Genomic DNA, 24,601 nt, shown 5'->3' with positions numbered 1-24,601 from the left:
AGTGATGAGATTTTCCTGGCCCGGTCTGTGGGTGCTGTTGGTGGAGGCTTCGTTAGCATCCTCACCATCGGCATACATCCGGGAGTTGTGGCTGAACAAAATCGTGAAGCACTATTTGCCCTAACATGCAGGTTGGAGAAAACCATCAATGCCACTACACATATCCTCCGACAGTTGCAGTCTGAGATTGAGGATTTGAACCAGATAGCAGCAGCTAATAGACTTGCTCTTGACTATCTCCTCGCCAAATCAGGAGGTTTTTGTAAAATAGTCCCGGAAGGCAAATGCAGAGTGAAGTTTCATGACCTCAACAACACTACTGAGGACAAGTTGCCAAAATTACAGGCCCTTATAAATGATAACCATTGCCGCATCTGTCGATTCTTGAGCATATTTTGAATGGGTAACAGGTATTCCTTATAGGTTTGCAACATACGCTTCTGGTTTCTTATTGAATGGTTTTTTTAAAAAATCTTAATGATTTCTTCATGAACTTTGTTCCAAAAGCTTTTTATCTCCTTACACCCCACCATATATGGTACATTGTTCCTATCTCGGTGTTACCTCTCCAGCACACATTGGTTTTTTGCTTATAGATTTTTGCCGATTCCTTGGGGCAGGGGTTAGGTACCATCGGTAGATCATTTTCATTACATTCTCCCTTATTGTATAACATGCTGTCAACTTGATGTCAAATTTCCACAGCTAACATTATGTTGTGGCCAAAATCCTGTGCCCACTTTATCATAACATCCTTTAGCATCTCATCCTTGAGTTCCCATTCCAAAAGTAGATCATACATCCTAGATAGGGTCTTTTTATTAGTTTGTACTAATTCCTTTTGTAAGAATGACTTCTTTTCTCCAAAACCAATTTTCTTATCCTGATTAAATATATGCACTATTTGGTGATATTGAATCCAGCCGTTACAATACTGTTTAATTTCTTCATACAATTTGATTTTTAATTGGCCCTGTTCTACCTTTATTAATTGTTGGTAAGTTGTCCAATTTGTGCCCATGTTTGTCTTTTTTACCGTTATCATCTCCACTGGGGATACCCACCAGGGTATTTTGGGCTTTAATAGTCTGTAGTACTTATCCCAGACCTTGTATAATGAAATTATTGAGATTTTATCACTATGTGATTTTAAAAGTCCTTATGCACTGCCACTTTGTTGTATGTTAGGTAGGCATGCCATCCAAACCTTGTATTCCAACCTTCTAAATCTAATATATCAGCCTTCTTCAAGAAGGTGGGGTTGTTTTAAATGGTTGTTAAATGTGTTTCGTTGATTTAGATTTTGTAACACAACAACAACGAAAAGGTTTCCTACCGCTGTGTACGGAAGGTCGTGAGGGCAGCACCACTCCTCTTGGTCCATCCTGATGGCGTTGATGTTCCTGGCGCTGGTCCAGACTGGATCCCGCGGAGAGCAGAAGATGGTATCTCTGCAGCATAACTGTGATGTTACGTTGACTTGGCCTGGCGCTACTCCGGATGTTCTGTCAGGAGAAGAAAGGGGCTCGTTGAGAAACGCCCCATCCAAACAACCCACCAGATGTCCCAATAGCCCACCAGATGCCTCACTCACCTGGCATGCAGCTCAGGAAGTCCTGCGGGTAAGGTTCCCTGTGAACGCAGTAGAGCAGCCTCCTCAAAAAGCGCTGGACCCTGCCTTTCTTCCGATGTTTATAGGCCTGCTGCATGATGTTCAGGCAGCTCCTCCCTGTCTGCCTGAGCCCTTCTTCCTCGTGCTGCTGCATCTCTTCCAGCCCTGAGTGGCAAGGGAGAAAGGTCTGAACATACATCTGGGAATTTGCCTTCCCCTGAAGACCTTTCTCAGCAGAAGCATCCCTCCCTGCCCTCCGTACGTCTCACTCACATGTTCCATAGGATGCCATGTCTTGATTGTGGATGAAACTGGCATCCCGGAAAGCCAGATGACCTAGAGAAAGAGATAGAGGGCAGGAAAAGGGACGTCATCTCGGTGCAAAGCAAGGGGAGACAGAGGCAGCTTGGCAGGAGGACAGGTATGCTCTGCTCCGTCTAGAGGCCTCCACCCTCACGGAGCACTCAGAGCAAGATCTGGGCACAGATGGAGGCCTACCTAGCAGGTGGCCTGGGGACATGTCCATCCTCCCTGCCATCGTTAACAAGACGTTTCTGTCCATCCCTAGCAGGGAAGGACGTTGCTTGACTTACCCAGAAGCAGAGCTGCCACCCTGGAGACTGATGGCAGCCTGTTGGCGGATGGCTTCGTACATGTCAAGGCAGCACTCCGAAGGATGTCCTTGCTGAAGGTCTTGCTCTGTGGGCAAAGACAAAGGAGAATCGGCATCAGAGAGGCTTGAGAGCACGGCAGAAGAGCCTTGCACTCCCAGAGACATGCCTGGGCAAAGCAGAGGGACCTTACCAGATGCTTGGCAGCCTGGTGGAGAGCAAAGTGGAGGCTAAATTTGTTGGAACGAGCCCACCACTTCACTTGTGGGGCTAGATGAGAAAGAGCCCTCCTTGCGGCCTGCAACACAAGAAGAGAAGAGGGTTACAAATTGCGGTACATGGTCTCGTAAGCTCCTGAGAACAATCCCTCCCTCCACCTCTTTGGCCCTCACCTTGGCCACCTCGTCCTCGTCTTCGAGGTGAATGAGGACCACAACCAGTTCGTGAATGGCTTCTTCTTCTGTTGATGTTATTGGAAGCCTTTGGTCTCTCATCCAGCCCCGAAGCAGCCCCAGATGTTCGATGGCTGATTCCCGGACGGAGGCTTCCTCCTGTAGGCAGAAAATATCAGAGGTTGTATTTCTCATCAGATCGTTTTCCTTTCTCCTGCCCACTGGGGTGTTTTGAGGCTGCTCAGCCCCCTATCCTCCTCCTGGGGGAGACTGGGGGCAGGGGTGACTCTCCCCCTGCGTTTTCCAGGCAGGCTTCCAAGAGAAGGTGCTCCAGAGGAACACCCTCCTGAAGCCAGAACATCTCTGCTGCATGCCAGTCTAAACCCCACCCTTCCTCTTCCAAAGCATTCCCCCTCCACCGGGTGTGATGTCATGTTTTCCTTCGTACTCACATGGGCAGCCAGACCGCAGTAGGTTGCCGCCAGCATCTTCAGGTCTTCCTCTCCCAGCTCCCTGGAATGGTAGGCTTGGTCTACTAGCTCTATCAACTCTGGGAGGACATCAGCTTCTGCAGAAGGGAGGGAATCCAGCAGCAACAGCCGTAGAAGCGAAGGGTCCTACACAAAAGAGAGAATCTTTTCAAAGGTCTGAAAGGCCTCACGCCTTTTAGCGCAGGCCCTTCAGTATTGTGCCAGCAAAAGAGTGCTGGGCCATGATTAGAATCGAGATCTGTACCCCCCCCTCCCTCCCTCCCTCTGAGCATCACTTGCCATGTCAGAGTCCAGAAGCAGGGATATCCCTCTGACGCTGAGCTTCCGGACTTGCAGGTGGTCGTGTGCCAGCCAGTTGAGGAGCTGCTCCAGTGTATCTTCACAGGGATAGACCTCCAGACGGCAGCTGAGCAGCTAAAGAGGCCCAAAGAGAAAGAAACTCTTCAGGGATGAGAGGCTGAGGCAGGTTCTCCTTTTACCCACCATTTGCAATTCTGCACAGAGCAAACCCACTGAAGTGAATGTACCAAAGTTTGTCATGTACATCAAATCCAATGGGTCTACTCTGAGGAGCACTAAAACAGGCCTTAGGCTCAAAGTAGCCCAACACTCGGCAGAAACCAAGCCAGGGCCTCCTTGCTGCACCCATTTCCTCCCGCGTCAGTCCCCCTCACCTCGATGTAGATAGCTGCCGCGACTTGTGGCATCCCGGCAAAATCCTGGTCCTCGAGAGCAGCGATGATGCTTTCCACCATGGGAGGGATCCACCAGCATCGCTTTCCGACAGCTCTGAAATGGAGAAACAGATCTGGGTAAGGAAGGGAAAGACACCGCAGGAAGCAAACAGGGGCACAGTCCGATCCCGTGCCTTCAGCTCCGTTTGCCAGACCACTGGGGAAGGTCACCGCGCTCTTCCTCTTACCTCACCATGGCAGACAACCCTTGGCTGAAAGTCTCCCGGCAGAAAAGTTGGTCGACAATGGCCGCCTCCACTTGCTCTCCAGTGGTACCAAGAAGGAGGTGCAGAAGTTCCTTAGCCCCTCTGCAACAAAAACAAGGCCAGTTTTACCAGGAGGGCCATTGCCACACACTCAAATTCCTTCCCCATCTTTCCCTCCCTAGCAGCCGCCTGAAGGACAGCCTCCCTTGCAAAACCAAGCTGGACAGGACCCCCCCCCCCCGAGGTTGAAGGGGAAAGGACTCCATTGGTCCCTTTGCAACACACTACTCACCCAAGGAATTCCTGGTCATAGTGGAAGTTCATAACCATCCCCAGGAGAGCGATGAGCAGCTGTGGGAAGTTCTGGCGCACAGCTGCCTTGTAGTCCTCCATCCTGAGGATGGCGTGCAACAGGCTGGTTAGATGTTGCTGGAAGAGAGAGAGGTGAAAGTCACTTTCTCTGCAGAATACAGGAATCCCTAGATATTACCCTGGGAAGAAGGAAGCCAGAAAGCAGGTGGCAGGTCCTTACCACTTCGGTGGCAGATTCCGCCAAGGGGCTTCCGTAAAGCTGCTCGGCCGTTAGATGGATCAATTGTTCTGGGTCGGCCGATGCTAAAACCTCCTTCCACACTCTCTCGCAGTCTCTGTGAATGCAAAAACAAGAGCAATGGTCAGATTCAAGTCTTCTGCTTGCTGCCATGCTCCAGAGAGAGGAAATGGCAGCAAGGGCTTTCTGAGCAAGCCCTGCAGCTTGCCAACCTCCCCCTTAGCCCAGTAGAACCTGGAGGGCTCCATACCTGAAAGGAAACTGGAGGAGATATTCAACCACTGTCGCCAGGTGGTGGTGCGACAAGATGGACAAAGCGAAGACGGCCATCCTTCTGCCTTGAACTGTAGGCCCCTGGCTGATCTTATAGAAGGCCTCCAGCAGCACCTTCACCTGTCGGAGAAAAGGAGAGGGTTGCTTGGAGAGTGCAAGGAAGCGGGGCTGTCTGCAGGCGGATCCCTCCATCCCTCATTGAAAGAGGGACCCTTGACCTGTGCCACCAAGGTACCACTCAGGGTCCTTGGGAGTATTGGACCCAGGCAGCTCCAGGGCGCCAGTTCTGCTAGCCATTGTGGGCCAAGAGAAGAAGCTTGCCAGTCTACTCTCAGAAGGAGGAGGATTCCCCATCCCTGAATCCATGTTTCTCAGGACCCTTGGCTGAGGTTCTTGTCCTGACATTGCCAGGCCCCTCTCAGCTAACATGTGTCCTGGCCACCCAATGGCATGAGGTTGCCTCCCCTACACCAAAGCAGAGAATCTTCTTCTCTCCTACCTTTGCAGATGCCTTACCTCCACTTTTGTGCCGCCAAACTGCTTGATGAATTCTTGCAGTAAGTGGGAGATATCCAGTGGGTTGAAGCTGCTCTCGATAACCAGGTCTCTGGCCAGGAAGCACATGGCCTCCAAAAGCTGCTCCGCAGGGAGAAAGGCGCCAAAGACCTGAAGCAAGAGAGGAAGGTCAGAGATGCCCACAGGGCAGGGCTGGGGAGCAGAAAGCCCAGGTGCTGCCTCTGCAGAACCCAGAACATATGGCTTGAGAGACAGCGACTTACCCTGGCAAGCGTGTAACAATTATTCACGAACAATTCAGGAACCGGTCCTCCGGTGGATCTGAGGACCTTCTCAGCTCTGGTGATAAGCGTTTGGTTCCATGACGTTCGTGGCAGCATCTCTGCAAAGGAAAGCCAAAGGGTTAGTTTGGGTCTTGCTCACCCCCACCCCATGCTGGGATACATTCTTCTAGTCTTACCTTCGTTGCGCCGCAGGATGGGCAGAAGATGGCAGAGAGCCTCTGCTGCCCACTGCCTGCTCTCCGGGTCCGGATCCAATGCACAAAGGCAGGAAATCGCCACCAGTTGGCCAAAGGAGGATGCAGAAACCGCTATCGATGGCTGAGAAGAAACCCAGAGAAGGGACTGATTAGAGAAGCAACTCATCGCCATTTTTCCTATAACATTTTAATTAAATCTTCCAAACATTCCAAAACATTTAGCATCCTATGCAGAAAAAACCCATTTCTTTTTGACTTCCCACCCCTCTTTTCCTAATGTTTGCTTTTTTCTTCTTTTCTCAGCCATTTTACTCACTATGGCCCAGCTCTGTTCTCGAAATTGAGTATGTGCTGGGATGCCTGATTGTCCCTTGGGGACCTTGCAGGGTGGGCCTAGAAGCAGCAGCCTGAAGGCCTTGACAGCCCTGCATGATTGCAATTCTTCCCTTCAGAAACTCACAGATTCCTGGATCTTCTGCAGGAAGGTGGAAAGATCTTGGAGCGCCTTCCTTCGGTTCTTTCCACTCTTCATCGTTGCGACGACTTCCGTAAGTCTATTCTTCAGCCGGTCCCTGCTGTCGCTTTCAGGAAGAAGATCAGCCGCATCCATGGAAGCTGTGGTTGGGATGCTGAGGGGAGAGAGGAGTAGCACTTTTGTGAAATGATTTTATTGCCTCCCATCCTTCAAAGACCCCAAGCACCACCACCATAGAAATGGACCGGGGTTTTTTGTTTTGTTTTGTTTTAAATAAATTTTATTAGTATTTTCCACACAACAACAACAACACGAAAGATATCTAAAAATAACAATACACAACACACAAAAATCAACATTCGAAAACTAAAGAAAGCAACAACAAAAAACAAAAAAAAAAACCCTAATCCATATCTTACAAGTTACTATTATAAACACTAAAACAACAACAACAAGACACTGACTCTTACCAATCCCACAGCACCTCCTTTATCTCTCATTGTGTCTTCCTGTTTTCCTGTTTTCTTTATCACCTCTATCCTAACATCTAGATATAAATCCCTCTTTCATATCCTTTCACTTCACAAGGTTATTCCAGACTCAGCCAGATTTCTGTCCTCGAACCTTGACTTTTGAGGTATTAATTTAGGCACTCCCATTCTTTTTTTTACTTCACTTTTTGGTTTTTGTCTTATTATGTCTGTCAATTTGGCTAATTCTAAGTATTCTGAAAGCTTACATAGCCACTCTCTCCTAGTGGGTAACTGATTCCCTTTCCAGTACTTAGCCACCAGGATTCTTGCTGCAGACATTGCGCATAAGAAAAATTTAGTTTTGTCTTTTGGAATATAGTCATTTAAAATTTCTAAAAGGAATGCCTCTGGCCTTCTACTATATGATATTCTTAATATTTTCTTTATTTCTTCATGGATCATGCTCCAAAATTTCCCAATTTCGGGGCATGTCCACCACATATGGTAGAAGGTTCCTTTTTGTATCTTGCATCTCCAGCACTTATTATTATATGAGCTTCCGGGGAAGATGGCGCCAGGTCAAGTCTCAACTGAGTCTCTGCTGCGTGAGTAGGAGCTCTAATGATCAAATTACCCTGATAAAAAGGCTCAACCTATGAAAATATCTGCCAACTTTTATCAGTAAAAGACTCCGGGAGCTGTCGGGTGGACTTTTAAACCTCCCCTCCCTTTTAAAGCTACTTAAATCAACTTTGAACCACCTACCTTGAAAAGCCCATAAAGTTGTGGGTTGGATAAAATAGCCCCAAGATGGTACTTACAAGACAATGTTGCAAAGAACTGGGGATTTTACCTTTACAACCTGTAACAACTCCCCCAAAGAAAAAAACAGGCCAAAATTTCAACCTACTTCCATCCCAAGGCTGATGAAGCAAATAATCCAGGAAACCTCCATTCTCATGAGTGGTCTATTGACCACACCTGGATTAAGGTAAAGGTAAAGGTACCCCTGCCCGTACGGGCCAGTCTTGACAGACTCTAGGGTTGTGCGCCCATCTCACTCAAGAGGCCGGGGGCCAGCGTTGTCCGGAGACACTTCCGGGTCACGTGGCCAGCGTGACAAGCTGCATCTGGCGAGCCAGAGCCGCACACGGAACGCCGTTTACCTCCCCGCTAGTAAGCGGTCCCTATTTATCTACTTGCCCCCGGGGGTGCTTTCGAACTGCTAGGTTGGCAGGCGCTGGGACCTAGCAATGGGAGCGCACCCTGCCACGGGGATTTGAACCGCTGACCTTTCGATCGGCAAGCCCTAGGCGCTGAGCTTTTACCCACAGCGCCACCCACGTCCCTTACACCTGGATTAGAAGGGAGGAAAAAACTAACATTGGAGGTGAGGGAGTGGACCTGGCAACAGAACTAAAACAAGCTGAGCTAGCCAAAGAGGGACCTGAAGCAAGTTTAGAACAGGAGCTATTCCTGGAAAACCTAGAAGCCATGTCAAACGAGCCTCCTTTCCCCTCCCGATCAGGAGAGAATTTAAGGTGCCCTTCCCCGACTGAGACAGACAAATGGCCAAACAGCTTAAGGTTACAGTACCTGAACAACTGTATCTTCTACTTGTCAGGGATGTTCGAAGAGTTACTCAAAACTCATTTCACACAGATAAGCAAAGAACTTGAGGCAATTAAAAATTTCCTTTTGGAAAGCTTGAACCTGCTTACCACCCTAACTGAATTGATTAAGAACCATGAGGTCGCTGTCCCACACATGACATCTGGGAATAGAATAGAATAGAATAGAATAGAATAGAATAGAATAGAATAGAATAGAAACCAACCTTAAAGAGAAAATGCTCAACACAAAAATGAAGAAGACCAAAAACATCAAATTGAGAGGCCAAAAGGGAACGCCGACCTGAATTTCCAGAAGCTCTTTAAGCTGCTGGAGAATATAACAAAAAAGAACTCTGCTCCTACAACCCAAAAGAAAATCCCAAACTCATGCACGCCAATAAAGCACTCTGAGGAAAAGCCCCACGCCCCAGCAGATCACACACCACCCTCTAGTGGGGAAATAGGAATGCCAAAGGGAATTCCGGCTCCCATGCAACCAACCCTTCTCTTGACATCGCAAAGAAATCCCGTGTACCCTAACATAACAAGAAAGGATCAAGAGAAAATAACACAGACTTGTTGGAAGCTAACGTTAAATAATCACAAACTTGCCTTCACAATACTTCCCACAAATAGAGGACACCCATCATATGCTCAAAGAAAAGAAAATATTCCCGAAAAAATCGGAATAGTCACCAGGGGCCTCGTGACAGCAGAAAATATCATCAAGGTAAAATTCCTCCCTCATGATACGGCCCAAAATAGGGCTATAGTGACTTTTAAGGATGGGCTCTCAACTAAGCAGACCCTTTCAAATAAAGACAATTTCCTGAGGGCTGGCTTGCTTGTGCACCATTTCTTCGAAAACATCAAAGACCCGTTACCACTTCTAGGAGCACATAGGCCAGCCAGACCAAAAACCAAAACCAGCACTGCTGTGCCAGAAATGGTAAGCCGCTCTACCCAGAGGCTGGCATTCTTAAACAATCTGGCAGGCTGTACAAAACCCCGCCCTCACCAAATAAGCTAGAAAATGATTTCTCCTCAAAGGATGAACAAGTCCTAACAACCTACCTCGAGCAGATCCTACTTTCCCAGGATGCACTAACTGAAAGACTTTCGACCATAAGGAAGTGCCTTCCACCTCCAGCCCCGCCTCCTCCCATGGAATTTAATTACATCAATTGCAAATCAAAGCCTTTAACCAACGAGGAATGGACATCTTGTCGATATCTGTCTCCAGAAGAAACGGGCTCTCCTACACCCTCTCCAATAGCCCAATCCAAATCGCAACAAGTCGAACTAGTGGTGCCAGCGCCGGGAATCGGCTCAATCTTCATGGATTGCCTTAGAATCCTAGGCAATTGAAAATTCACAAATTGTTACACGATCAGAGAGAACTTTCAAAAAATGCAACATCGATGGTATCTAACACCATGGAAGCTTTCAAAAATGTATAAAAATGTATCAAGTAATTGTTGGAGATGCGGAGACTCAGGAACATTCTTCCATATGTGGTGGATATGTAGGAAAATACAGGTATTCTGGGAGAGTATACATGCAGAACTGTAAAAAATGCTAAAGATCTCTTTCAATAAAAAACCAGAGGCCTACCTCCTGGGAATAACAGATTTGGATATTCCACAAAAGAGGAAGGGTATCTTTTTATATGCCACGGTGGCAGCAAGAGTTTTGATCATAGCAAAATGGAAGAGTAATGAAATCCCCTCTATTCAGGATTGGATCGAAAAGCTGACAGAATATGCTGAATTAGATGGTTTATCAGAAAAAATAAAGAATAAATCAAAACAGGAATTTCTTTCTAAATGGGAGGTTTTTAAAGAATATCTGAAAAATAAATATAGTAGTTTAAATTCTGTTGCAGCATTCGAGGAACTTCAGTAATAGTTGTAAGGTAGATATAAGAAATTAGATTTAATGAGAATAAGTTTAATTATTTAAAAAAATGTGTATTGGCAATAAGTAATATGAATTTGAAGTATGGAATAGATGGGAGGTTGGGTCTTTAGTGTTAAGACCAATAGATGTTTTATTGTTTGTTAAGAATATTCTGTGTCTATGGTTATTTTTGTAATTTGTGTATAATTTGGTATTTGTGTTTTTTGTTTGTTTTTCTTGTTGTATAAATAAAAAAATTTAAATTTTAAAAAAAGGCTCCCCCATTCCTCCGCATCGCGGTTCAATCAAGCCAAACTCAAAGGACCTGAGGAATCAGCGGCAGAAAACGGCTATGAGTGCCTGGAATCTAAAAAGCCAAGAATCAACTGCTGCCCTAAACATCATCTCCTGGAATGTTGCCGGCTGGTCCAGATGCCTCTCCCATTCTACAGACATTCCCTTCTACCATCAAAACTTTAATATCATCGCTCTCCAAGAGACGTGGGCAGCTGAAAACCCATCATTGGAAGGATATTATACATATGCAGTGAGAGCGGTTGCAGGCAGAGGACCAGGGAGGCTCAAGGGATTAGGATTATGCATCCTAATCTCATTCTCCCTAAACGCCACCTGAAAGGAACTGTCCCCCCTAGACCACCTAGCAATGGCCCTACTCATATCCTGGAGAAACTGCAGTTTACTAATTATCAATGCTTATATCCCCCCAACAAGCAAAAAAACCGATATTGAGGGCATCTGGAATAGACTGGGCTCTTATGTCAGGTTACTGCTAACAGACTATCCGGGAGCAAAGGTCCTGCTGGTGGGCGACCTAAACGCAAGATTAGGGCCTGATGACCCCAGTTTAGAAACCAAATACAGGCAAAAAATAGGGTACCCTGACGACTTTGGCCCGGAGGCCTTACAACTACCAAGGCAGTCAAAGGATCAACATTCAAATTTTGCTGGAGCCTGCCTCCTCAAATTCTCTAGGCAGCTAAGTCTTCATATCCTAAATGGTTGCACCAGGGGCGACATTCCCGGGGAATATACATTCATGTCTGGGGTAAGATCCAGCACAATTGATTATATGTTGGCGGACAGTGAATTGCTAACAAAAATAGTGAATTTAAAAGTGCTCCCATTCATAAAGGGGGACCATTTCCCTTTCACCTCCAGGTGTCTCCGTTAAACGAGTCACCCTTCCTGAGAACAGTATACCCTGCGGAGATCACCGCATTAGAGCGACCTGGTTGCCGAGTCAAATGGACCCCTGCGCTTGACTCCAAACTGAAGAAGATTCTAACCTCTGAAAAACTCCGTACAATTTTAACTGGCTTTGGGAGTAATCCTAGGCCTGAGGACCCAGTTTCCAAGTATGAGAGCCTGCTCCAACAATTAAAACCCTATCTTTTTAATACCACAGAGAAAAGGCCAACTAAACCAAGAACATCAAATAAGCCCTGGTTTGATTACACCTGCTTTGAGGCAAAGAAAGCCCTGCAAAATGCTTACAAAGCTGCCCTGACAGCCGAAAATTCTGTCAGACATCAAGCCTATCTTTGCTGCCCTAAAAAAGAGTATAAAGACCTAATACTCCACCAAAAGAATGCCTATAACAGAAAATGTTGGCTAGAATTAATTAGTGCGGCAAAAGCAAAAGATCAGACACTATTCTGGAAACTGGTAGCTTCTGGCACCCATAAAGCTATTTCCCCCTTAACCTCACAAATTCCCCCTAGCCTGTGGGTCTCATTCTTCCAATCTTTGTATGAGGACGCTGAACCTCCACTACGGAATTATAATATAGAACAACTGGCTAAATGGCCGTCTGTTTCAGTAACTGAAGTGAAATCATATATAAACCAACTGAAAATGGTCAAAGCCCCAGGCTCAGACGGCATCACGCCAGAAATGATAAAAGCACAGGCGGATTGGTGGGCACCTTCTTAGCCACCCTCTTCACCTATATACAGTGGTGCCTCGCAAGACGAAAAGAATGCGTTCCGTGAGTCTCTTCGTCTAGCGGTTTTTTCGTCTTGCGAAGCAAGCCCATTTGCAGATTAGCGGATTAGCGCTATTAGCGGTTTAGCGGCTATTAGCGGCTATTAAAGGCTTAAGGGATTAGCGGATTAGCTGCTAAAAGGCTATTAGCAGCTTCGTGCCTTAGAAAAAGGGGGTGGGGAGCGGGAAAAAATCGTAGGAACTCGCAAGACATTTTCGTCTTGCGAAGCAAGCCCATAGGAAATTCGTTTTGCGAAGCACCTCCAAAACGGAAAACCCTTTCGTCTAGCGGGTTTTCCGTCTTGCGAGGCATTCGTCTTGCGGGGCACCACTGTAGATGACACTGGCCGCATCCCAAGGGAATGGGGAACAGCCATAATAGTTCCTATCTATAAAAAGGGCAACAGAGGGGACCCAGCAAATTATAGGCCGATTAGCTTATTAAGTTTGATCAGTAAACTCTACGCAAAGCACCTCCTTAATAAGTTTACAGAATGGCTAGAGAACGAAGATATCCTGGCAATAGAACAAGCGGGCTTCAGACCCGGAAGGTCCACAACAGATCACTGCCTAATGCTACAACATCTCATCGACAAATACAAATCAGGAGGACAAGCCTCACTATACGCTGCCTTCGTTGACCTAAAAGCAGCCTTTGATACAGTCTCCAGAACCAGACTCTGGGATAGACTACAGGGTACCAATATAGATAGAAGGCTCCTGCTCTTAATTCAGGCACTGCACGCAAACACGGCTCTTAGAGTCAAGTGCAGCCACCTAGGACACCTAACGGACCCTATTAAAACCTTCAAAGGAGTCAGGCAACGGTGCCTATTGGCCCCTCTACTATTTAATTTCTATCTAAATAACTTAGTATCTGCACTCAATGACTCAGAACTCCACCCGCCAAAGCTTGCAAATCGGCATATTTCGGTCCTGCTATATGCCGATGATGGGGTAATTCTATCTAGAACCCCCACTGGACTCAAAAGAACACTAAGAAAGCTCACAGCATACTGTGAATCTGAATGTCTCAAAATCAACTATCAAAAGACCAAGATACTCGCTTTTGGGGAAAAACCAAAGCTTAGAAGGCCATGAATTAGAACAAGTCACAAACTACAAGTATCTAGGAATGGTGGTACAGGCCTCAGGAACCAACAAACTACACATAAACTCCATTGGGAGTTCAGCGGAAAAAACCACAAATTGTATTCTTCTTCGTCCCCGCAACTCTAAAATTATACAAGGCCAAAACTTTGGCACAACTCCTGTATGGTTCCTTTTGGGTCCACCTTCCTCTGCTTTCTCCCCCCTTGAGAGAGTTCAATCTAGACTTCTTAGAGCTCTCCTCCAAGTCCCCAGATGTGTCTCAAACACATGGGTGAGATTGGAAATGGGGATGATGAGAGTGGAGGCTAGCATTTGCTTAACATCAATATACAACTGGCTGACATTGAATCTGCTCCCCCGAGGGATAGCCCCACTGATCCTCTGCGACCAATTTCAGTCGGGCTGGCAGACTGCAGTCCTGAACACCCTCCAGAAACTGGGCTTTGCCCCTCAAGCCCTTCTAAGTCTGGGCTTGGGCCAGGCAAAAGCCACGGTCAGGCAAATAATATTAGATACCGAGAGACAACAGGACTGCGCAAGGTGCCCCAACTATAAAATTGGAGAAATCGAGAGAGATATAGCCGCACTGGCAGCATATCTCTTCTTTCTCGTATCTAGGGATGCAAGAAGGGCCTTTACACTCGCCAGAAGCGCGGCTCTTCCCTCGCCGGTCCTGGATGGAGCCTTCAGAAAAGTCCCCTACGCTCAGAGACTTTGCACCTGTCCATTGGGAGAGATAGGAAGCCCAGAACACTTGTTCCTTAAATGTCCCTTTTACGAAGAGGCACGTAGTAAGTTCATTCATCCCCTACTGGTGAGGCTCGCCGACCTCCCGCAAAAGCAAAAAATTGACCTTTTGCTGTTAGACAAAGATCAGAAGAAGACCTGGATGGTCGCCAGATTCTGTGTACAAATCTGTAGGCGCAGACCATCGCCCAACTCAAAATGTTGTTGCTGTTTAGTCGTTTAGTCATGTCTGACTCTTCGTGACCCCATGGACCAGAGCACGCCAGGCACTCCTGTCTTCCACTGTCTCCCGCAGTTTGGTCAGACTCATGTTTGTAGCTTCGAAGACACTATCCAACCATCTCATCCTCTGTCGTCCCCTTCTCCTTGTGCCCTCCATCTTTCCCAACATCAGGGTCTTTTCCAGGGAGTCTTCTCTTCTCATGAGGTGGCCAAAGTATTGGAGCCTCAGCTTCACGATCTGTCCTTCCAGTCAGCACTCAGGGCTGATTTCCTTCAGAATGGATAGGTTTGATCTTCTTGCAGTCCATGGGACTCTCAAGAGTCTCCTCCAGCACCATAATTCAAAAGCATCAATTCTTCGTTGATCAGCCTTCTTTATGGTCCAGCTCTCACTTCCATACATCACTACTGGGAAAACCATAGCTTTTACTATACGGACCTTTGTTGACAAGGTGATGTCTCTACTTTTTAATATGCTGTCTAGGTTGGTCATTGCTTTCCTCCCAAGAAGCAGGCGTCTCTTAATTTCGTGGCTGCTGTCACCATCTGCAGTGATCATGGAGCCCAAGAAAGTAAAATCTCTCATTGCCTCCATTTCCTCCCCTTCTATTTGCCAGGAGGTGATGGGACCAGTGGCCATGATCTTCGTTTTTTTGATGTTGAGCTTCAGACCATATTTTGCGCTCTCCTCTTTCACCCTCAATAAAAGGTTCTTTAATTCCTCCTCACTTTCTGCCATCAAGGTTGTGTCATCTGCATATCTGAGGTTGTTGATATTTCTTCCAGCAATCTTAATTCCGGCTAGGGATTCATCCAGCCCAGCCTTTCACATGATGAATTCTGCATATAAGTTAAATAAGCAGGGAGACAATATACAGCCTTGTCGTACTCCTTTCCCAATTTTGAACCAATCAGTTGTTCCATATCCAATCTAACTGTAGCTTCTTGTCCCACATAGAGATTTCTCAGGAGACAGATGAGGTGATCAGGCACTCCCATTTCTTTAAGAACTTGCCATAGTTTGCTGTGATCGACACAGTCAAAGGCTTTTGCATAGTTAATGAAGCAGAAGTAGATGTCTTTCTAGAACTCTCTAGCTTTCTCCATAATCCAGCGCATGTTTGCAATTTGGTCTCTGGTTCCTCTGCCTCTTCTAAATCCAGCTTGCACTTCTCGGTCCACATGCCGAGTTCTCGGTCCACATACTGCTTGAGCCTTCCTTGTAGAATTTTAAGCATAACCTTGCTAGCGTGTGAAATGAGTGCCATTGTGCGGTAGTTGGAGCATTCTTTAGCACTGCCCTTCTTTGGGATTGGGATGTAGACTGACCTTCTCCAATCTTCTGGCCACTGCTGAGTTTTCCAAACTTGCTGGCATATTGAGTGTAGCACCTTAACAGCATCATCTTTTAAAATTTTAAATAGTTCAGCTGGAATACCATCACTTCCACTGGCCTTGTTATTTGCAATGCTTTCTAAGGCCCATTTGACTTCACTCTCCAGGATGTCTGGCTCAAGGTCAGCAACCACACTACCTGGGGTGTACGAGACATCCATATCTTTCTGGTATAATTCCTCTGTGTATTCTTGCCACCTCTTCTTGATGTCTTCTGCTTCTGTTAGGTCCTTACCACTTTTGTCCTTTATTATGGTAATCTTTGAACGAAATGTTCCTTTCATATCTCCAATTTTCTTGAACAGATCTCTGGTTCTTCCCATTGTGTTGTTTTCCTCTATTTCTTTGCATTGCTCATTTAAGAAGGCCTTCTTGTCTCTCCTTGCTATTTTTTGGAAATCTGCATTCAATTTCTTGTATCTTTCACTATCTCCCTCGCATTTTGCTTGCCTTCTCTCCCCCGCTATTTGTAAGGCCTCATTGGACAGCCACTTTGCTTTCTTGCATTTCTTTTTCATTGGGATGGTTTTCGTTGCTGCCTCCTGTATAATGTTGCGAGCCTCCATCCATAGTTCTTCAGGCACTCTGTCTAGCAAATCTAAATCCTTAAACCTGTTCCTCACTTCCACTGTGTATTCATAAGGGATTTGATTTAGATTGTATCTTACCGGCCCAGTGGTTTTTCCTACTTTCTTCAGTTTAAGCTTGAATTTTGCTATAAGAAGCTGATGATCTGAGCCACAGTCAGCTCCAGGTCTTGTTTTTGCTGACTGTATTGAGCTTCTCCATCTTTGGTTGCAGAGAATATAATCAATCTGATTTCGATGCTGCCCATCTGGTGATGTCCACGTGTAAAGTCGTCTCTTGTGTTGTTGGAAAAGCGTGTTTGTGATGACCAGCTTTTTCTCTTGACAGAACTCTATTAGCCTTTGCCCTGCTTCATTTTGCTCTCCAAGGCCAAACTTGCCAGTTGTTCCTTTTATCTCTTGATTCCTTACTTTAGCATTCCAATCCCCTATAATGAGAAGAACATCCTTCTTTGGTGTCACTTCTATAAGGTGTTGTAAGTCTTCATAGAATTGGTCAATTTCAGTTTCTTCAGCACCCGTAGTTGGTGCATAAACTTGGATTACTGTGATGTTAAAAGGTCTGCCTTGGATTCGTATTGAGATCATTCTATCATTTTTGAGATTGCATCCCAGTACTGCTTTCACCACTCTTTTGTTGACTATGAGGGCCACTCCATTTCTTTTACGGGTTTCTTGCCCACAGTAGTAGATATGATAGTCATCCGAACTGAATTCGCCCATTCCCGTCCATTTCAGTTCACTGATTCCCAGGATGTCAATATTTATTCTTGCCATCTCATTTTTTACCACATCCAACTTACCCAGGTTCATGGTTCTTACATTCCAGGTTCCTATGCAATATTTTTCTTTACAGCATTGGACTTTCCTTTCGCTTCCAGGCATATCCGCAACTGAATGTCCTTTCGGCTTTAGCCCAGCCGCTTCATCAGCTCTGGATCTACTTGTACTTGTCCTCTGCTCTTCCCCAGTAGCATGTTGGACGCCTTCCGACCTGAGGGGCTCATCTTCCAGCGTCATAACTTTTATATGTCTGTTGTCTTTGTCCATGGAGTTTTCTTGGCAGGGATACTGGAGTGGCTTGCCGGTTCCTCCTCCAGGTGGATCACATTTGGTCAAAACTCTCCACTATGACCTGTTCATCCTGTTCATCTTGGGTGCCCTGCTCGGCATAGTTCATAGCTTCTCTGAGTTCTTCAAGCCTCTTCGCAAAATAGTCCGGCATGAAAATCCCCAAACTCGGTTCCATGGGTGACTCTGAGTCAACTCCCTGGGATAGTTTATTGTTGCACATTGTTTCTACATTTATTGTTGTACATTGTTTTAATTGTCTGTTTTAGCCATATATGCACATCAGTTTCTAATGTTGTGAGTGTCCTCTATTTCAGAGGCTTCTACTCTGCAGCCTCTTATAGTTGTTTTAACTGCAAGTCTTTTAGTTCTTACGCTCTTACAGTTGTTTTAACTGCATATTTTTATTTGTTTTTAGTTCTTATCTGTTTTAATTATCAGTTTTTATCCATCCATTATCCGTGTTTAATCTTGTATTTTATTCAGATGTTTTATCCTATGCTTGTTGGCAGGTTGAGAGGAGTTCCCTACCAGGACAGACTTTGTTCGCGCGCTCAAGACATCGATTCCATAAAACATATTTTGTTGCACTGTGCAAAATATGAGCAAGCCAGGGCTGAACTGATACTATCCTTGCTGCTACCTTTCCCGGGAAAATCAGAGGCTCACTATGTCAGGTTCCTACTGGAAGACCGGACATATGCTAGAACGTTAGCACTGGCAAAGTTTTTATCGGTGGTTGCAAGAACAAATGAGCCCTATATTCTAAACAAAATGCTTGTTTAACCTGGAGGTAGGCTGTATGAATTGTGTACTGATTTGTAATGATTTGTTGGGTCTCTGGACCGTAATAAAGATTGATTGATATATAAAATTTCTTTCTCCCATACCGAGATTTTTTTATCAAACCCCTTAAGCTTATTATCCTTCTCAAATATTGTTTTTAATTGGAAATATTCTAACCAATTCATCCCCCCTCTCTTTTAATTCTTCAAATTTCTTTACTGTTGGACAATCTTTGATCTCTTCTACGAGTTCCCTATATGTTAGCCAGCTATCTTTCATATTGCTTCTATGCAAGGCTGATGACTCTATAGCTGATAGCCACCAGGGAGTTTTGGCTGTTACTATTGTTTTATTTCTTTCCCAAACTTTGAATAGGGCCTTTCTCACCAAATGATTAGTGAATCCTCTATGTGCTTTTATTTTATCGTGACCCAGGTAGCCATGCCACCCGAAAACTTTGTCCCAGCCCTCCAGGTCTAAGATTTCAGTATCTGTCAGTAACATCCAATCTTTCAGCCATGTCATTCATGCAGCCTCAAAATACCACTTTGCTCAGCAAATGAGGGCCTCCAAACCTTCAGCCAGGTTGCATGAAGAAGGAACGGATGAGAAACTTTCCTTCCACAAACTTTCTTAAGTTACATTATATTTATGAAATAAATTGTTTGAAATATTGGAATCATATTGTGCATTGAGCTATCCTAGCTGCTCCCTACTGCTGAAAAATATTTTTATTCAATTAATTATTATGGCATCAAAAGATAGTTATGAAATTATCTATTATTGTGTTTCTTAGAAATGCTGACATTGTATCTGTTTAAGATTGCTTTTTCATTATTTCTGTTATGCAGTTTGGAGTAAACACTGAGTGAGTTGTTTTAAATGGAAAGGCAGTACACAAATAAATGTGATTTCTTTTAAACAAAATAAAACACGTGTAAAGAAAAAAACAACAACAACAGCTTGAGGTTTGGGACTGCGAACCTGCCCCTTTCTCTAGGCTCCATCAGTACTTTGAACCTTATTCTTACCGGGTTGTTTTTTTAAAGCAATTGATTATGGGGGAAGGGATTAGCACAGGATTACCTTGGAGGAAGATCCTCTCCATCTTCCAGGCTGATTTCCGATATCTGATCTTCATCAAAATCAATTCCCTGTCCATGAGAAAAGAGAAACAGGAACGTCAGAATGTGAAGAATGGATCAGACCCATCAAGCAGTTGGTCCCTTACCTTTCCCGCCCCGACCTGGCCACAGTGATCCATGAGACGGTCACCTCCAGGCTTGACTACTGTAATTTGCTCTACGTGGGGCTGCCCTTGGAGCTGTCCCAGAAACTCCAGCGGGTGCAGAATGCTGCAGCGAGGCTCCTCACGGGGTCTCTGTCATGGGAGCATATTCACCCAGTGCTTTTCAAGCTGCACTGGCTCCAGGTGGAGTACAGGATCAGATTTAAGGTGCTGCTTTTGACCTTTAAAGCCCTTCACAGCCTAGGACCCTCGTACCTACGGGACCGCCTCTCCCGGTATGCCCCACAGAGGACCTTAAGGTCCATAAATAGCAACACCCTCGTGGTCCCAGGCCCTAAGGAAGTTAGATTGGCTTCAACCAGAGCCAGGGCCTTTTCAACACTGGCTCCGGCTTGGTGGAACGCTCTGCCTCATGAGACCAGGGCCCTGCAGGATCTGATTTCTTTCCGCAGGGCCTGTAAGACAGAGTTGTTCCGCCTGGCCTTTGGCTTGGAGCCAATTTGATTCCCTCCCCCTCTTTCTTTTTTCTTTTCCTTTCTCCTCCTGCGATGAGGCTACATTTTAATATTTTAATGTTAATTGTTGTATTTTGTTTTTAAGTTGTATTCATTCAACTTGTTTTTATTATTGCTTGTAAGCCGCTCTGAGCTAGGCCTTGGCTGGGGAGGGCGGGGTATAAATAAAATATTATTATTATTATTAATTATTATTATTATTATTACTTCAGGTTACATACACTTCAGGTTACATATGCTTCAGGTTACAGACTCCGCTAACCCAGAAATAATCCCTCAGGTTAAGAACTTTGCTTCAGGATGAGAACAGAAATCGCGCAGCAGCGGCGCGGCAGCAGCGGGAGGCCCCATTAGCTAAAGTGGTGCTTCAGGTTAAGAACAGTTTCAGGTTAAGAACAGACCTCCGGAACGAATTAAGTACGTAACCAGAGGTACCACTGTAATGGCAATGGTGCCCACCTCAGAGGTGCTGGAACTGAGTTCTGGCTGGAGAAAAGCCATGGGCCTGATCCAGCAAGGCTCTTGGGGGACCTCGAAGTTGTGTTTCTCAAAAATAACAACAACAACAACAACAACAAACAACAACAACAACAATAATTTATTATTTATACCCCGCCCATCTGGCTGGGCTTCCCCGGCCACTCTGGGCGGCTTTCAACAAAATATTAAAATTCAGTAAAGCATCAAACATTAAAAGCTTCCCTAAACAGGGCTGCCTTCAGATGTCTTCTAAAAGTCTGGTAGTTGTTGTTCTCTTTGACATCTGGTAGGAGGGCATTCCACAGGGCGGGTGCCACTACCAAGAAGACCCTCTGCCTGGTTCCCTGTAACTTGGATTCTCGCAATGAGGGAACGGCCAGAAGGCCCTTGGAGCTGGACCTCAGTGTCCGGGCAGAACGATGGGGGTGGAGATGCTCCTTCAGGTATACTGGGCCGAGGCCGTTTAGGGCTTTAAAGGTCAACACCAACACTTTGAATTGTGCTCGGAAACGTACTGGGAGCCAATGCAGGTCTTTCAAGACCGGTGTTATGTGGTCAAGCATTGGGCCCCACACCCACCACCACAACATACAAAAAATACATTTGAAACCAACCAGGAGATCATGCGACAAACCCAACCATTTCCTCCCTGACAGAGTTGTGGGCCATGGGTGGGCAACCTTTAGCCCTGTGTTTCAGAATGAGGCATCTGATCAAGATCTGTATTTTGGATTGAGCTTGAATATATATATAAAGGTAAAGGTAAAGGTACCCCTGCCCGTATGGGCCAGTCTTGACAGACTCTAGGGTTGTGCGCCCATCTCACTCAAGAGGCCAAGGGCCAGCGCTGTCCGAAGACACTTCCGAGTCACGTGGCCAGCGTGACATCGCTGCTCTGGTGAGCCAGAGCCGCACACGGAAACGCCGTTTACCTTCCCGCTAGTAAGCGGTCCCTATTTATCTACTTGCACCCGAGAGTGCTTTCGAACTGCTAGGTTGGCAGGCGCTGGGACCGAACAGCGGGAGCGCACCCCGCAGCGGGGATTCGAACCGCCGACCTTTCGATCGGCAAGCCCTAGGCGCTGAGGCTTTAACCCACAGCGCCACCCGCGTCCCTTATGAATATATATATATATATTTGCAAATGCTTGTTTCATGCCAGGCAGAGGCCGGCTGGCTGGGTGCTTTGGCAGTTGTTTTGTTTTCCTGCACAAGGGCCCCCTGATTTATAGAAGTACCTCAAAGTTATAGAAGGAAATTACAGGCTGGAGCAAAGGTCATACAAATTACAGAATACAATCAAGCTGCAAAAACACTAATTAAGAGTTGGTAAATAGTTTATCTATGGGCCTCCCATCAGCCACATTTTCCTAAGGTTAAAGAGCAAGAGCTAATAGAAACAGCAGCTGGCTGGGAAAACCGAAGAGGCTGCTCTGAAGTTGCTTTTAGAAATTGCTTTTAGAAAGCGTTTTTACGAAGTTCCTTTTTTCTTTGAAAAGGCCTTTCTTCTAAAAATCTATCTATGTTATGTATGAAATATATTGGCTTTAATGTAATTTTAGAAAGTAAGAAATGTTAGATTCTTATGTTAGATTCTTATTCCATTGATGGTGTGTGAGAAGGTGAACTCAAGATCTCTGTTTATGACAAAATTTATGAGCCATCTGTTTTAGCCGTTTGCCCCTGTTGCCAGGGGCAGAAGGGCAAAAGAGCAAAAGGGCAATAGGGCAAAGATGATCTAGTAATTAAGGTGCCTTGTCGAGGCAAATGTAAGACATATGACTACCTGTCTGCCATTTATGGATAGAAGGAAATATAGCTCTTTGTCTCCCATAAAAGGTAATAGGAAATGGGTGTATCTTTTATGATTGGTTCTAGCAAACAGCCAATAGGAATTTCAACCAGGCTGATTGGACAGAGGCAGCCAAAGGTGGAGTAAGGGGGCTGGGCTGAGGAAATATAAGTGCTGGCCATCAGGGCTAGAGTGGGCAGAGCTTTTGGTAACCACTGTGCCAATCATTTATTTGTCTGACAAATAAATTATTATTTTAATTTATCTATTGCTGCGTTGAATATTTCATCCCAGCTAAGCGTTAACCACAAGCAGGGTGCTACATTAATACCTCTTGGCACTCCCCGTTTCTTCCAACCCAAAAAGGTGCCCATGTGCCAGTGTTGGGCAGGGGTGGTCAATGTGCTGTCTTCCAGATGTTGCTGAACTACAACTCCCATCCTCCCTGACTGATGGGAGTTGCGGTCCCAAAACATCTGGACTGCCTTTCTTAGGAGCTACAAACCAAGCCACTGCATCATGAGTTAACCAAACCAACTCTATCAAGGCTTCCTGAAATAATATTTGAACAGTCCTCTTTGCAGATTTAACCCAAATGATGACTCAAATTGGAATGACAGAGCGGATCCAAAACAGATTAGGCTTCATTCAGATGCTACAATGCAAGCTGAATATTTGGGTCACTGCACATCTCTAGAAGGAGATGTGAAAAATCCTATGGGTTACTGGGATGTAAGCAGACACCAAAGGATTGCATCGTAGGTTAATTTCTGGTTTGGTTTGGTTTTTTAAATTACCTAGGATTTATTGATCCACTGATAAGAGAGCTTTTCAATTACCATTTTTCTGGTCTTTTAAAATGTACTAATATGTTGAAAATTGACCCCATTCAAAAAAATAATAACAATTAAAGCTCACGAATCTAGAATATTGGTTCTGTAAAGTTTGGCAAATAGCTTTCTTCAAATGAGAAATCAAAGAGTTTTTGGCACTTTGGCATCTGTTGATTTTTAAAATAGCCAGGAATCTGGTAGAACAATTCCAACGCCATATAAAATGGTTTGGTCTTTTAAAAGGGGAAACAGGATCAACTGAAGAAGGGCTAGAAAACAAGAAAACAAAATGTGGATATAATTCACTGAGTCATTTTGATTTTGATTCTGCTATAGATTTTGGAGCATCTTAAAAAGCAGAGACATCACCTTGTTGACCAATGGTCCATATAGTTAAAGCTATGGTTTTCCCGATAGTGATGTATGGAAGTGAGAGTTGTTCTGCCTGGGACGTGCCCAAAGATTAAGACCTTCTGGGAAATGATATATGATGAAATGAAAAAGGTATTTAAATATACCTTCCTGAAGAAACCAGAGGGCTTTCTCCTGGGCATGGTCGGCCAATTGGTGTTAAAGAAAGATAGAACTTTCTTTATGTATGCCACAACAGCAGCAAGAATACTCATCACAAAGTATTGGAAGACACAAGAGCTACCCACTCAGGAAGAATGGCAGATGAAGCTGATGGACTATATGGAAATGGCGGAAATGACTGGCAGAATTCAAGACCAGGGAGAAGAGTCGATGGAAGAAGATTGGAAAAAATTTAAAGTATATTTACAGAAATATTGCAAAATTAATGAATGTTAGAGGAATATTGGAATGAAGTTATATGGTCTTAGCAGAAGTGTTATTAAGAACTATATGAATATTAATTGTTAATGTGCTAAAGTGGAAAATTTAAAGTTAAATTGTGTTAAGATAAATGATAGAACAAAAATTGAGAAAGAGGGAAAGGATTTGTTGAACCAGCTAATTTGAACGAGAATACAAAAAAGGGAGGTGTGAGGAAGTTGAGGAAATAAGCTTATGAAAGATAATGAATTGAAACTTGGATGTGGTTTTAAATGTTTTAGTTTTTTCTTGTTGTTTTGTGGTATTGCTTTTCTTTTTTCTTTTTGATGTAATGTTTGTTAAATTTTTGTTTCTTTTTGTTTCTTTTTTCTTCTTTCTTTTTGTAATTTTTAAACATTTAATTTTTTTTAATTATTTTTTAGAAAAGAGAGTTGTTCCGCCTGGCCTTTGGCTTAGAATCAGTTTGATTCCCTCCCCCTCTTTCTATTTCCTTTTCCCTCTTGTGAAGAGGCTGCATCCTAATGTTTTAATGTTGTATCTTAATCTTTTAAATTGTATTTTAATCAACTTGTTTTTATTATTGGTTGTTAGCCACCCTGAGCCCGGTCTTGGCTGGGGAGGGCGGGGTATAAATAACCTCTACTTACCTCCAGGAGTCTTCGGGACGCCATCCTATCCTGTAGTGA

The 24,601-nt window shown here is 44.9% G+C and overlaps 1 protein-coding gene across 1 annotated transcript in view; it reads right to left on the bottom strand.

The window, feature by feature from the left end:
• The window catches only part of LOC310683657 (maestro heat-like repeat family member 5), a 61,320-nt gene extending 36,719 nt beyond the window's left edge, over nucleotides 1–24,601 (bottom strand). The window contains exons 1-19 of the mRNA XM_083453912.1: nucleotides 24,563–24,601; nucleotides 19,338–19,405; nucleotides 6,327–6,495; nucleotides 5,846–5,987; nucleotides 5,649–5,767; nucleotides 5,386–5,535; nucleotides 4,847–4,989; nucleotides 4,579–4,693; nucleotides 4,339–4,475; nucleotides 4,029–4,148; nucleotides 3,781–3,895; nucleotides 3,386–3,520; nucleotides 3,068–3,232; nucleotides 2,616–2,774; nucleotides 2,417–2,521; nucleotides 2,206–2,311; nucleotides 1,886–1,948; nucleotides 1,595–1,777; nucleotides 1,337–1,505 (exon numbers count right to left, since the gene is read on the bottom strand). Coding sequence (XP_083310038.1) covers nucleotides 1,492–1,505; nucleotides 1,595–1,777; nucleotides 1,886–1,948; nucleotides 2,206–2,311; nucleotides 2,417–2,521; nucleotides 2,616–2,774; nucleotides 3,068–3,232; nucleotides 3,386–3,520; nucleotides 3,781–3,895; nucleotides 4,029–4,148; nucleotides 4,339–4,475; nucleotides 4,579–4,693; nucleotides 4,847–4,989; nucleotides 5,386–5,535; nucleotides 5,649–5,767; nucleotides 5,846–5,987; nucleotides 6,327–6,495; nucleotides 19,338–19,405; nucleotides 24,563–24,586 — 2,232 coding nt within the window. The 5' untranslated portion in view covers nucleotides 24,587–24,601 and the 3' untranslated portion in view covers nucleotides 1,337–1,491. The remainder of the gene's footprint in view (nucleotides 1–1,336; nucleotides 1,506–1,594; nucleotides 1,778–1,885; nucleotides 1,949–2,205; nucleotides 2,312–2,416; nucleotides 2,522–2,615; nucleotides 2,775–3,067; nucleotides 3,233–3,385; nucleotides 3,521–3,780; nucleotides 3,896–4,028; nucleotides 4,149–4,338; nucleotides 4,476–4,578; nucleotides 4,694–4,846; nucleotides 4,990–5,385; nucleotides 5,536–5,648; nucleotides 5,768–5,845; nucleotides 5,988–6,326; nucleotides 6,496–19,337; nucleotides 19,406–24,562) is intronic.

This window comes from Podarcis tiliguerta (genome assembly GCF_965153285.1).
Source record: "Podarcis tiliguerta genome assembly, chromosome: 8".
Lineage (NCBI taxonomy): Eukaryota > Metazoa > Chordata > Lepidosauria > Squamata > Lacertidae > Podarcis > Podarcis tiliguerta.
Note: the sequence above shows the minus strand (reverse complement) of the source record. Positions and strands in the feature narration are given on the sequence as shown.